Source organism: Pristis pectinata, chromosome 21 (assembly GCF_009764475.1).
Source record: "Pristis pectinata isolate sPriPec2 chromosome 21, sPriPec2.1.pri, whole genome shotgun sequence".
In the NCBI taxonomy this organism is placed as follows: Eukaryota; Metazoa; Chordata; class Chondrichthyes; order Rhinopristiformes; family Pristidae; genus Pristis; species Pristis pectinata.
Genome location: NC_067425.1, coordinates 11791552 through 11804705, shown reverse-complemented (window position 1 = coordinate 11804705; position 13154 = coordinate 11791552). Strand labels below are relative to the sequence as shown.

The window sequence follows — 13154 nt, the reverse complement described above, 5'->3', positions numbered from 1 at the left end:
TAAATTACATTAGCTGTGAAGGGTTCCATGACAGCTTAAGCTACAAACAATACAATACGATTGGAAAATTATTTTTGTTCCATCAACTCAAATCCATTAGGACGTGGGTTGTATCATTAACAATGCATTAGAAGCAAGGAAAATAGGAAATGGCATTTGTATTTTCACAGAGCAAGTTGATGGCCTTCATTATATCTATTACAAAATATAGTTGCGTATGTGTCATACAGCAACAGTTTATCAGTCACTGTATAAAAATGCATTCAAGGATCAAAAAAAAAGTGCTACCAGGAATATGCATTGAATCACATTATGATGCAAAATTTGGAGCTGATTATCTACAGTTGTATACTAGCAGATATTTTATGCAGAGTTCTTATAAATGTTCCTACCCCTGGTCTTCACTTGACGTGCATTGTAAATTTTTCTTTAAATCTCTGACCCAGATTTTGGCTGCTTCCCTTCCCCTTTCCCAATGGGAAATTGCTTAAAGGTAGCAGCTTCTCCCTAGATTTTCACCCATGAGGGCATTATTTGCAACATCTGCAGTTTTATTTCTTGGGTCTCATGGATTCACATGAAATACTAAATATCAGGAAATATATTTGTTTCTACAACAATTAGTGCCCTGAGTCACCCTCCGTATCACTCTGCAACTTGCTGAAGATAGAGGAACTCTCAGCAATTAATTAACATTAGTGATTCTACAGGATTATCTGTATTACAGAGGTGGTTTACTGACCTGTCGGAGCGAGGGGAAGAGGATGTAAACGCCCAACGCACGCACAGCAGCTGCCTTGACCAGGGGATGCTCACTGTGATTAAGTCCAAGCAGCAGAGTAATGCACAGGATCTGCTTTTCATTCTAACAAAGCAATTTAATTAGATAAAAAGTTGAAATCTAAAATTTAGCAGCATGCTTTGTTATGCAGACCCACTCATTTGGAAGCCCATCAATAGTCATTAACCACTAGGCTTAATTTTCTCACATTCCAATTTTCTAATGTTCTTTCCCTTGAGGGTACTAGACCATGAATCATAGTCATAGAATCATACAGCATGAAAAGAGGCCTTTCACCCCAACTCATCCATTCCTTCCATATTAATCCCATCCCCCAGTACTTGTTCCATAGCCTTCGATGCCTAAGTGATTCAAGTGCTCATCTAAACACTTCTTAAATGCTGTCAGCAACCCCACTTCAACCACTCTCAGGCGACGCATTTCAGGTACTTACCACTCTCTGGGTGAAGAACATCCCCCTAATATCCCATCAGAATTTCTTCCCCCTTATCCTGGTTCTGTGTCCTCCAGTTTTATCTGTCTCTGATATGGGGAAAAGTTTCCTGCAGTCTAGCCCATCTTTACCCCTTCTAATTTTAAATACCTCAATCATGTCCCTTTTAACCTCTTGCACTTCAGGGAGAACAGATCTACCCTCTCCAGTCTCCTGCTCATAACTGAACTGCTCCTTCCCAGGCAACATCCTGGTGAATCTCCTCTGCACCCACTCTAGCACTATCACATCCTTCCTATACCTTGCTGACCAAAATTGGACGCGGTACTCCATCTGAGGTCTGAATGAGGTTTTATAAAGTTGGAGCATAACTGCCCTGCTTCTGTGTTTGATGCCCTGACTAGTGAAGGCCAGAGTCCTGTATGCCTTCCTAACCACGTTACTACCTGTTTTGCCACATTCAAGGATCTATGGACTTGTACTCCAAAGTCCCTCTGTTTCTCAATACTACCCAAGGCCCTACCATTCTAGATGTATGTCCTAGCCTCCTTAGTGCTCCCAACATGCATCTCCTCACATTTGCCTGGATTAAACTCCATCCACTATTTTTCAGCCCATTTCACCAACATATATCTCTCTGCAGCCTGGGACTACCTTCTACATTATCAACAACTCTGACAATCTTCTTGTTATCCTTGAACTTACTGATCGCGCTCCCACATCCATAGCCACATCATGCACATATATTACAAACAGCAAGGGTCCCAGCACCAATCATTGTGGGACACCATTAGACATTAGCATCCAATCACAAAAACAACCCTCTACCATCACCCTCCGTCTCATATTGCCAAGCCAATTTTGGATCCATTTTGCCAACCTGCCCATGGGCCCTAAGCTTTTGAACCAGTCTCCCATGTGGGACCTTGTCAAGGGCTTTACTAAAGTCCACATAAATTACATCCACTGATCTGCCCTCATTGTTACACTTTGTTATCTCTTCAAAGAATTCAATCAACATGGTCAGACAGGATCTGCTCTTGACAAAGCAATGTTGGCCATCTCTGATTAGCTCCTGCCTTTCCAAGTGATAATTAATCCTAACCTTCAAAATATTTTCAGTATCTTCCTGACCACTGATGTTGCGCTCACAGGCCTATAGTTACCAGGCTTTTCTCTGCTGCCTTTCCTGAAAAGGGGGACCAAGTTTGCTGCCTCCAGTCATTTGGTATCTGACCCATATTCAGCGAAGATTTATAAAACTCAGCCAGAGCACCAGCAATCTCTTCCCTTGTCTCCCATAGCAGCCTGGGATAAATTCCATCATTCCTGAAAGTTTATCAACCTTTAAGCCTACTGAGGCATTGAAAAACTCCACTTTGAGCCCCCTTCCCCTGCCAACTCAGTTTAAACCTTCCCCAACTTCACTAGCATGTACCATGCTTTGGTACAATAGTCAGTGAACTCCTTGCTAAATGGTCATTCTGCAATTGGGTATCTCAATGAAAGGCATAGAAATGCAGGTACAAACCTGTACTTCCCTGTAGGAGTTGCCAGAGCAACCAGGCATGCATATTCCTTATTTCCTCTTACTAGTGCCCAGGCACATTGGCTAGCTTAATGTTTCTAACATTGCATTGCAAATTTGGACAGCAAAATGTTCAAAAATAAAATTGCTAACTCCATGATACATGCTGCAAATGGAAATGCAATAGTAATTATGTATTCACTTCTGTTTACTGCCAAAATGGCCATGTTGATTCCTTTGTGTGGAAGTTGCTGATCTTGGGAATTTTCACGGTTGTAATCATAATCCCTCCTTTTCCTTTAACCTTCAAGTTTCTCTATGCCACATTACAGGACAGGGTAGTAACTTAATGGCCAACATCCTTCCTCAAGCAATATCACTAAAAAAAAATTAACCAGTCATTCATTTCTTCTTGTAACACACAAAAAAGGCTGGAGGAACTCAGCAGGTCAGGCAGCATCTATGGAGGGAAATGAACAGTTGACATTTTGCGCTGAAACCCTTCATCAAGATTGAAGAGAAAGTGGGCAGAAGCCAGAATAAAAGGGTGGGGGATGGAGAGGAGCATGAGCTGGCAGGTAATAGATGAATCCAGGTGAGGGGGGAAGATAGGTAGGTGGGGGGGGGTGGGGTAGGAGAGTGGGAATGATGTGAGAAGCTGGGAGGTGATAGGTGGAAGAGGCAAAGGGCTGAAGAAGCCTCTTGTTTGTGGAGTTATTTACTGTGTGAAATGGCAAGTGTGTTAACCTAAACAATTATCATGAAACTAAATAACATCTTGAAAGATCTGTTGGCACATTAAAAAAAATATAAAATTCATGTTAAGAAGGAGGCCCAACAAAGCGTTACCACAGAACTTAATAATGTCTAAATACAGCAAGAGTTATCAACCATTCTTACTGGCAGACTGCTGAAAGCTTCTGGTAAAATTGAGGAAATTGCATCGCAGGTGCTGGTCTGGAGTGTAGAATGCTCATCATTTTGTAACGCCCCTGGCAAAGGACCATTCAACATCCTGGTCCAAAAGGTCACAACCTGCAATAAGAGAGATCATCTTAACATGGAAAGACAAAATAGAGCCAGTAAGGAAGAGAAGTCTGCAGAAGCACTGCAGCATTTGCTGTACAGGAGGCCTGGGGTTTCATGGACCACCAGGGCGGGAAGTCAGTCCTATTGGGGTGGGTGCTAGGAAAAGCAATGCAAGAAAAAAAATGCATTTAATGTGGAAAAATACATTTTAGCCATTTTCTTAACAGTTAACTTCTCTATTAAATGGTTACAGCAAATTATCAAGGTAAAATGGTGCCTTGTGACAACAGCTATTTAAAGAACAGTAATTATATCAATCATGACATCAGCTGACTCGTACTTGACAGTAATAGAACAAATGAGATAGATAACAACGTACCTGGGTAACTGGTACTCTTTGATAATGGGGTGTAGGTGAGTCTGGTTTATGTTGTTGGACAATCCCTGAACCAATCTCCTCCACCAGCTGAAAATACACAAGATAGTCATTAAAAAAAACTATAAAAAACAACCAGCATAATAATTTGTTGCAGCTCTTCTCAGAATGCATGATTTGAAGAAGGCAGGATCAAAGAGAAACTAATGACATCATACTTTGAAGAACTGATGCAAGATGTCCTTCAAATCTGGTCTGTTGATTTTCTCGGCAGTCCTGAAGATATCAATTCTCATAGTGGGGTACAATTTCAATGGGCAGTGAGCAACAACAGAGTGTAGGCAAGATATGAGACAGCTCAGCCTAATGTCAACCTCATCAGAGCACTCTCCAGTAATCACAGGGTAGCTATTGCATGGCAATCAGAAGTGAAATATGTGGTCTATTTCCTCTCTCTTAACCCAGCGCACTGTGCATTAAATCTCATTAATTGGTCAGCTAATGACCAGCAGCTGACTTGGGATCCCTCTACCATTCTGATTTTAGTCAGGTCCTATCTAAAGGTCAGGTTTCAGGGTGTTGATTAAGCCATAATCTCACTGAGCGGTGGAAAAGACTTGAGGAACTAAATGGTCTTCCCCCATTCCCATAATGTCATGGGACCCATCTGCTAATGATTATATCTACAATAAATTTCTCATATTCTGCACACTCTCACATCACTGCAAGTCCCAGTGAGTCTCAGCACAGACAATCAGCTGGTATGGGGTGAAAGGTGTTTGGTCTCTGTAAGGGTCCCACATGAAATGAGAATTTAACCCACTCAATCACCTCCCAGTGGGCAAGTGCATTGCTAGAAGTCTTCAGTAAATCTGGCACTCTCATTAAAAGATGAAGTGTTTGAAAAACAGACTTGCAGTAGAAAGGTGAAAGGCATCTGGTCCATCAATACACTATGCTAATGCCTGGTGCCAATAAGGTGGTGCTGAATTTACATGGGGGTTTTCACTGTTCCTCTATGGAAAATTGAGTGAAAAGCATAGGACAGTCTTTTTTAGTTGTTTTGAGTTACAGCAAAAGTTGCAGAGATTTGCTCAAAAATTCTATCCGTTTAATTTCCAAGCTTTATCAACCCTCAGTTCATGAAGAAAAAACAGCTAAATAATAAAATATTTCATAGGCAAAATTAGCCTTCGTGTCCTCCTTACCCGGGCTCCATGCAATTGAATAGATGGATCTTGTTCTTCCATGCATTTGCAAGCTACTTCACCCAGCTCCATCAAGCTCGTCTGGGCCATTGTGAAGTATCCTTTGACAAGCAGTGCCAATACCTGCAAATCAACAAGCGGACAGAAAGCAGTCATACCCCTTTCATATTTTCATCTAATGGAATCACAGGTAGGCCAAAACAGACTAAATGACACTGCAGAAACAACAAAGACTGTGTTACCTATGTGGTACAACATTTAAGTTCTCGTGTCACTTCTGTTCTCAAAGGATCTGAATTACTTATTTTCCTCTTTAGCCATAAGATGACATGTCAAAAAATGCAGCTGTAAAAGTAATTCATGTGACTGAAATATATTTTCAATCACAAACTGGATAATTGTGCACCAGATTAACAAAGCACCTTCATTCAATACCACAAAGCACACTTCTTTTTTAAAATCTAACAAGTTAAACAAATCACAAGGTGGCAAGATGATAGAATCCACACCCCATGACCATACCCTGCGAGTGACAAACCACACTTGCTGTTTACTGCGTGTCACTGTCCAATGGGAGGAAGATCAATAAATAGAGGAAATGTCACCCACAAGCTCATCGCTGGCACCTTCAAGTGAGTAGTTACAGCAGCACCAAGCCCAAACAACCTTGTAGGAGACGTACAGAGCCACCTCAGGACTCTGGTTGGATGAGGCAGCATGAAATCTTTTGAGATATCAAATATGGGAAACTATGCTGTGGTGCAGTGTTAGTGAGGACTTAGAACACAAGAAAATAGGAACAGGAGTAGACCACCAGGCCCCTCAAAATTGCCCCATGATTCAATATGATCATGGTTTCAACTCCTCTTCCGTGCTAGATCCCCCTAACCCTCAGTTCCTACGTCATTCAAATATTTATCCATCTCCACCTATAATATATCTAATGACTTGGCCTCCACCATCTTAGGGGACAGAGTATTCCAGAGATTCACTACCCTCTGAGAGAAGAAATTACCACACACCTCAGCTTTAAATGACTGGCCCCTTATTTTAGAGCTATGTCACTTTGTTCATGACTTCCCCACAAGTGAAAACATCTCAGCATCTACCTTGTTAAGGCCCATTAGGATCTTGTATGTTTGGATAAGGTCACCCCTCATTCTTAGGGGAAAATTTCCAGACTGTCCTTTCCCCAAAAATGAATAAGGCAGAGAGAATATGGCAAGAGAAAATAGAAGAGTGAGCAAAAGATTTAATAAAAAAAAGAGCTTAGCTTTAAAACTAAAACCCAGCTCTCTAAACAATGCACTGAGCGATAGGGTCTCACCTGCAGTGCCTCTACTCGTACTGGAGAAGCTTCGTACCAGTTGCTTCCTGTTCCTGTGCCAGTGTCACTGTCAGAGTATGGCTCCTGCTTTGGCAAGGTAATGATGGAAATGCACAACTGGGTCAGCCAGCAGAGCTCCAGCTGTGGGCTTTCCAGGTTCTCCTTTTCTCTTTCACGGTTTCCAGCCTGTTGGTGTTTTCTCCAGGACTCGGCATCACTGAGGCGGTGAGGTGTCCCTGAGCCGCTGTTCGAGAGGCCTGATGAGCTAGGCTGCTGCAACAGTAGCTGCACCTCAGGAAGAGGAGCCTGAACAGATAGGATAGCCCCGAGCAAAGTCAGGCTGCACACACGCACATTGACATCTGAAGTTTAAAGGAGAAAAAAAGACATGATAATCCTGATGGTTAAAGGAATGGATATCAATCAACTTTCCCAAATATGTATCAGAATCAAGGTCAATATCTGACTGTACAATTGAAATTGCCCAATTTACAATGGATAACATGGCAGCTCCAGGTCTAGGATGATTCAAATCAAATGATAAATTCATCTACAGGCTCAACACATGGCAACACAAACATTAACTTCGCAGTTCCAGTTCAATAACTTAAGCAACATTGGGCAGTGCCAGCCCTCGGATGGCTCCATCTAATACTAACTCACACGCAAATAATCAAATCATCTGTTGACCTTTAATATCAAGATTCACAAACAAAATAAGCAGTGGCAATGGACCTAAACAACAGGAAGAATATGTGGCCTATAACCTTGATACTACTGGTCACTGTTTTCAGGCACAAACTGGCACCCAAGCATCCAATTTGATGCCAGGTCACAAATGCTTATAGTACATCGGCAGTAGTGACAGAACAGGAGAGATCCATTGCAGGCACGATAGTGTAGCGGTTAGCGTAACGCTATTACAGCGCCAGCGACCCGAGTTCAATTCCAGCCGCTGTCTGTAAGGAGTTTGTACGTTCTCCCTGTGACTGCGTGGGTTTCCTCCGAGTGCTCCGATTTCCTCCCACATTCCAAAGATGTACGGGTTAGGAAGTTGTGGGCATGCTATGTTGACGCCAGAAGCGTGGCGACACTTGCGGCTGCCCCCAGAACACTCTACGCAAAAGATGCATTTCACTGTGTGTTCCAATGTACATGTGACTAATAAAAGATATCTTATTTTGCCCTAAATCAGGCATTTGGTCCTTTGCCTTTACAAACTGGGTGCCTTCTCAAAATTGATTTGCCCCGAATACAGCTTGTTAAAAGCTGCATAAAGGATAGGGAGGGAGTCAAATTATTAAAACAGCTTGAAATAGTCTCCAGTTCTAGCAGTTATTTGAGAGATGAACTGGCAAAAGATTGGGATCTGATCTCTTGCCCACATTCTCAGCCAGAGAATGACAGAGAAATTAAGGGAATGAGAAATATACAAAGGATAAAATAACAGCAGTAAGTGCATTTGGTCGGCAATAGTGCATCCACAATTATCAGTCCTGTCTGTATACATTATTTCTTTGTTTGTCTGAAACAAACTTTCCTGATGGGTTTATTTTTGAATTTTAGAAAATTAAAGGGTGGTCTCTTTGAAACATACATGGTCCTAAGGAGGCACGAGAAGGTAAATGTTAAGATGTTACCATTAGTGAGGGAGCCTTGAGTGAGGGGATATTGTTACTAGATAAGGGTCCAGTCATTTATAATTGAAGTGCTTTGGAATTTCTTCTCACGGAGGGTAGCGAATCTCTGGAATTCTCTGTACCAAAGGGTTTTGGAGCTTCATTCACTGGAGATATTTAAAGAGGGGTAGATACACTTTTGGAAGTTTAAGGAATGGAGGGCTCTGTGGAGCTGGGACACAGGAAGAATTGAAGCCCTGGGGCAGATAAACCATAATCATATTGAATGGCTGGGCAGGCTTAATGGGCCAGGTGGCCCACTCCTGCTCTATTTTCATGTGTTTTCTTTTGTGTGTAGTCAGTGTTGGCTCATGTCCCAGTTTTCTGATTGTCCTGTTGCAGTCACAACAGTGAGACAACCAGAAGCTAGAGGTTACCAAAAAAAAACTTCAACTCAATGCTTTCAGCTGCTACAAAAATTCCCCATTCATGACCAGGTAACATGGGGCAAAAAAGACACAAGCCAAAACTCCTGATTTCTGTACCTGATTTTCCAGCTCTATCATTTTCTGCCTTTCCTTCCTGACCTACCTGTCACTTTCTACCCATGTAAAAGGTCTGAGCTCCTGCCCCTCTGCATTACAACAATAACTGCACTCATATGTAATTAACTGGTGCTTTCTGACATCCAGAGGTCAAAGAAAAAAAATTCTTTCTGTTCTGCCTTGGTCCGTCATTCCTACTTTCCTCCAAACCTGTACTTCCGGACCCATGAGCAAAAGGTGTTTACATGTATGGAAATAAACAGATGCACAAACCTCTGAAGCAGTTGTAGGGTTTAATCTGGTTCCAAACACGGGTAAGAAGTCCTGGTTTGAGGCGATTGTAGGGCACATTGGTCACCAAATTAGCAAGACACTGATTCAAATAAAAAGAGAAAAATTGAAGATCAAAATACTGAACTTAAATGAAAGGACCTCAGCTGAAAAATCTTAAAAATGGACCTTCTCAGTGCAGAATCCTCATTATCACACCAAATCGGAGATTACACTGTGACATCCTGGAGTTAGAATTGAACCAGATGTTTGCTTAACTGAATTGATACTTATTAGCCAAAAAAGTTAGGATATAAGGAGTGGGTGTCAATTGGTAGGATGTGCAATTGACCGTTATGTGGAAGTGCTGGAAGAGAATGAAAGTACAATGGACTAACATTAATACAGGCACATATCAATAGAGAAGGTACCAAGTTTCACATCAAGGAAGGGAGTTTTAAACACAAAGTGAGACAATATGCTCCATCTGGCAACTGATGAATCAATAAGCACTTTAAGGTGTGGTATGCAGATACGATTTACCTTGATTATCTGTGTTAGCGTCTGTGGTGAGGACTCTGCCACTAAGGCAAGCAACAAACATCTGTGAAGCTCCCGGATGCTGGAAGCCAAGGTAGCAGAGAAAGGTGTGAAGGCTCTACGATGATCGTTGGTGTCTTCTGCAACAGACAGGAAGTGCTTAGATCCTTCCAAGATGGCCGATAAGACTTGGAGGGCACCAGCACGGACCTAACCAACATAAATATAAAATTCCAGTAGCTCATTCTTCTACTCAGTTCTCTGGTTTTCAAGCTTTTATCCACAAGCCATAAAGAATTGTAGTACACACCTTCAGGGGCCATATATTATACTCAAGTTCTCTGTAGCTGTGACACTTTACTCTATTGTTTTTACCTGTACTACATCAATGCACACTGTACTACCTCAATACACTCTGTACTAACCCAATGTAACTGCGCTGTGTAATGAATTGACCTGTACGATCGATATGCAAGTCAAGTTTTTCACCGTACCTCGGTACAAGTGACAATAATAAACAAATGCCAATATAATGTTTAATCCATTATTCTGCATGCATCTCAAATTGCTGAAAACAACAACAATGAGCATTAATTCTACAATTAATTGATCCTAAATTTCCAAACCTACAAAATTCAGCAAGGCCAAACCAGTGAGTGCTGTCTGCCCAGTGAGGACCAGGCTGTCTGGGATCAAAGATCACAAACTGAAATCCAGCCTTGCAGATGAGTGGTTCATTTGAACCACACAAGCTAGAATTTCCGAGACTCAATTTTTGGTTTGTGCTGAGTACCTGCACTCTGTCAGTAAGAGCACTCCCTTAGTTAGAGGAGAAAATCTCCCAAGGTTTCCACTCATGATTATTATCCAGTGTTACTTGGCTTGGACTTCAGGCAAGCATAGCTAGGTAACTGACTCAGTTATAGAGAGATGCAGCACGGTAACAGGCCCTTCCCACACCAAGTTTGCACCAACCATCAAGCACCAGTTTACACTAATCCTACTTTGATCCCATTTTTGACTATCCCCACATTGTTATTAATTTCCCCCAGATTCTACCACTCACCTACACACTAGGGGCAGTTTATAGTGGCCAATTGACCTGCCAACCCAAGCGATTTAGGACATGGAGGAAACTGGAGTACCCAGAGGAAACCCACCCAGTCACAGGGAGAACGGGCAAACTTCACACACACACACAACACCCGAGCTCAGGATTGAATCCAGGTCTCTGGCATTATGAGGCAGTGGCTCTACTAGCTGCACAACTGTGCTGTCCTCCTTTGTTATTCCTTCATACCTTATGATCTAATTTAATTTGAAACTAGATTCAAATTTCAAGATGTAAAGGTAATATAAAAAGTAAGAAAGTAAATTCTAAAACAGATCATATTGGTGTCCAATGGAAAGAAAAGCGTTTAGAAATTAATACCAGTTAACAGCGCTAACAACAGCTACCTTGTAGTTACAGGACATTGCCTATCTTACAGGCAGGGGATTCATTTCTAGACAACAGCTCCTTACCTTCGGTGATGGATCTTTTAAAGCAATAGTCATCAAGGACACAGCCTGAGGGCTTCCAATGCCAGGAGCATCTGAAATGAATGATGACCAGTAGCCATAAAGAACTTTCTTCTCTATTGATTTGATAGTTGAAAGGAAGCAGGCTAAAGCTCCCTGGCGCACTTTTCCCTGAAGTGACCTATAAAGCCAAAAGAAAAGTTTTGAGATCCTACCTTTATTTCCTTTTTCCTTTCATTAGTTCTCCTTACTCCTCTTCTGCTAAAGATGCTGACCAATGGAAGACTCCATGGAGCACGTATTGGGAATACAAGCACAAGATGCACTAAATTTTTAGATACCTGTTTTTCAGCAGGTACAGCTACTTGACAGGAAGGTAAAAATGTCGATTGTTCTTAAAACAAAACAGGGCACTCAATACACAAATATTTTATATTTTTAAGTCACAAAACATTTACCGCAGTTTGCTCTGGATTCCACCCTCTGTATCTGAATACTCAGAGTCAGAACTATTTATTTTTTTCCAGGCGGGGTAGAAGGAATTTGAAGCATCTTTTCCATCCAAGGCTGGCACTATCCTATCAGGGTAGTTCTTTGGTCCCTGAAGGAGGTTAAATGTCATGTTTCCTCCTCTCTGTCTCCCATTCTCTGGTTGATGGAGTAGTTCTGGCTGTGGTATGTCACTGTGGGGGTCCTCCTTTTGATCTTCTAATTGTTCCTTCTTGTTTTTGGATCGAGATTTCTTTTTTTTATGCTTGTTAAGAACAAAAAATACATAAGAATATATTTTCAAGCAAAACAAAGGGCAACACTTTCTACTTCTGATGGACCTGCCTTCCTTAAACACATTTCCTAATCAGATCTCCTGTCTTAAGGTGGGATGGAAAACTCACTTACGTTACACTTATCCTTGTATTCCTGGAAGTTGTGAAATGGTTTCACAGAACAAACATCACTCCCAACAGCCATTCTTCCTTTAGGACAATGAATATCAGACATGTTGGAACTGTGAGATTTTAGCTAGATCCTGCACCCTGAATGAGTACCCTGGTTAATTCTACTCATTCTCATCCCAGCCTTTCCAAAGGCAAGTTCTAATGTCCTTGTGGTGAGCTCAGTTGATCTAACAATGATCTAGGATCTTTCTGATCATTGACCAAATGAGCACTTGCTAGCTCACTTATCATCTGAATTATTGGGGAATTCTATCAGCATTCTTGAGCAAATAACCTCAGCTCCAATTTCTTGCACACAGGTTCATCTGTTAGTGTGTACATGGGTACGTGAGTATGTGTCTATAAAGATGCTGTTCTAATTTAATCAGTTCTCACTCCATTAATCTTCCAACAGGCAGCTTAAGTACCAGACACTGGGGCTGCTGATGCGGTCACACTTCACTAATCAGAAACTTAAATCGCTGAAGGAGAAAATCAAATCTGACAGCTTATAACTCTTCCACCTATTTGCATAATGAAAAACTGATGGACGGGGTAAGTAAATGAACCCCAGTTTGCAAGAAACTAAAGGCCATCTCCTACTGGGATAAAATTAGAAAAGTACACAGTACTGATACTTAAGTCACTTGCTACTCATTGGTGCTTCACCCACAATGAGGTGAGAGAAGACTCTTTGGTCCCTCCGATCACATCCTTCAGGAATACCAACTCTGCTGCCGCATTATAACGGCATCTAGCTGTATCTTAAAGGAATCCAACCAAGTATCCTGACCAGACATTCCACTTCAGTACAGAGAGATATTTCCTGACATGTGCCCTAAACTTGCCCACTTTAGAAACAGTGTCAATGATCAAGAGGAAGCTTCTTTCCAGTGAATGAAAACCAGATCAGACACTGGGACACTGGCTAAATGCCCTTCTACACAAATATCATATTGCACTCCTTGGCTCAAAAAAAATGTCCATAAACTATTCAAAGAAAAAAAATGCCTAATCATGT

At 41.6% G+C, this 13154-nt stretch overlaps 1 protein-coding gene across 3 annotated transcripts in view; it reads right to left on the bottom strand.

Annotated features, from left to right (window-relative positions):
• Positions 1-13154, bottom strand: part of heatr6 (HEAT repeat containing 6) — a 46825-nt gene that overhangs the window by 10382 nt on the left and 23289 nt on the right. For all 3 annotated transcript variants that reach the window (XM_052035802.1, XM_052035803.1, XM_052035804.1), the window contains 9 exons: positions 11657-11952; positions 11202-11379; positions 9681-9887; positions 9141-9240; positions 6704-7065; positions 5377-5499; positions 4172-4258; positions 3664-3798; positions 743-865 (listed from right to left, as the gene is read on the bottom strand). In XM_052035802.1, the coding sequence (XP_051891762.1) occupies positions 743-865; positions 3664-3798; positions 4172-4258; positions 5377-5499; positions 6704-7065; positions 9141-9240; positions 9681-9887; positions 11202-11379; positions 11657-11952 (1611 nt within the window). The remainder of the gene's footprint in view (positions 1-742; positions 866-3663; positions 3799-4171; positions 4259-5376; positions 5500-6703; positions 7066-9140; positions 9241-9680; positions 9888-11201; positions 11380-11656; positions 11953-13154) is intronic.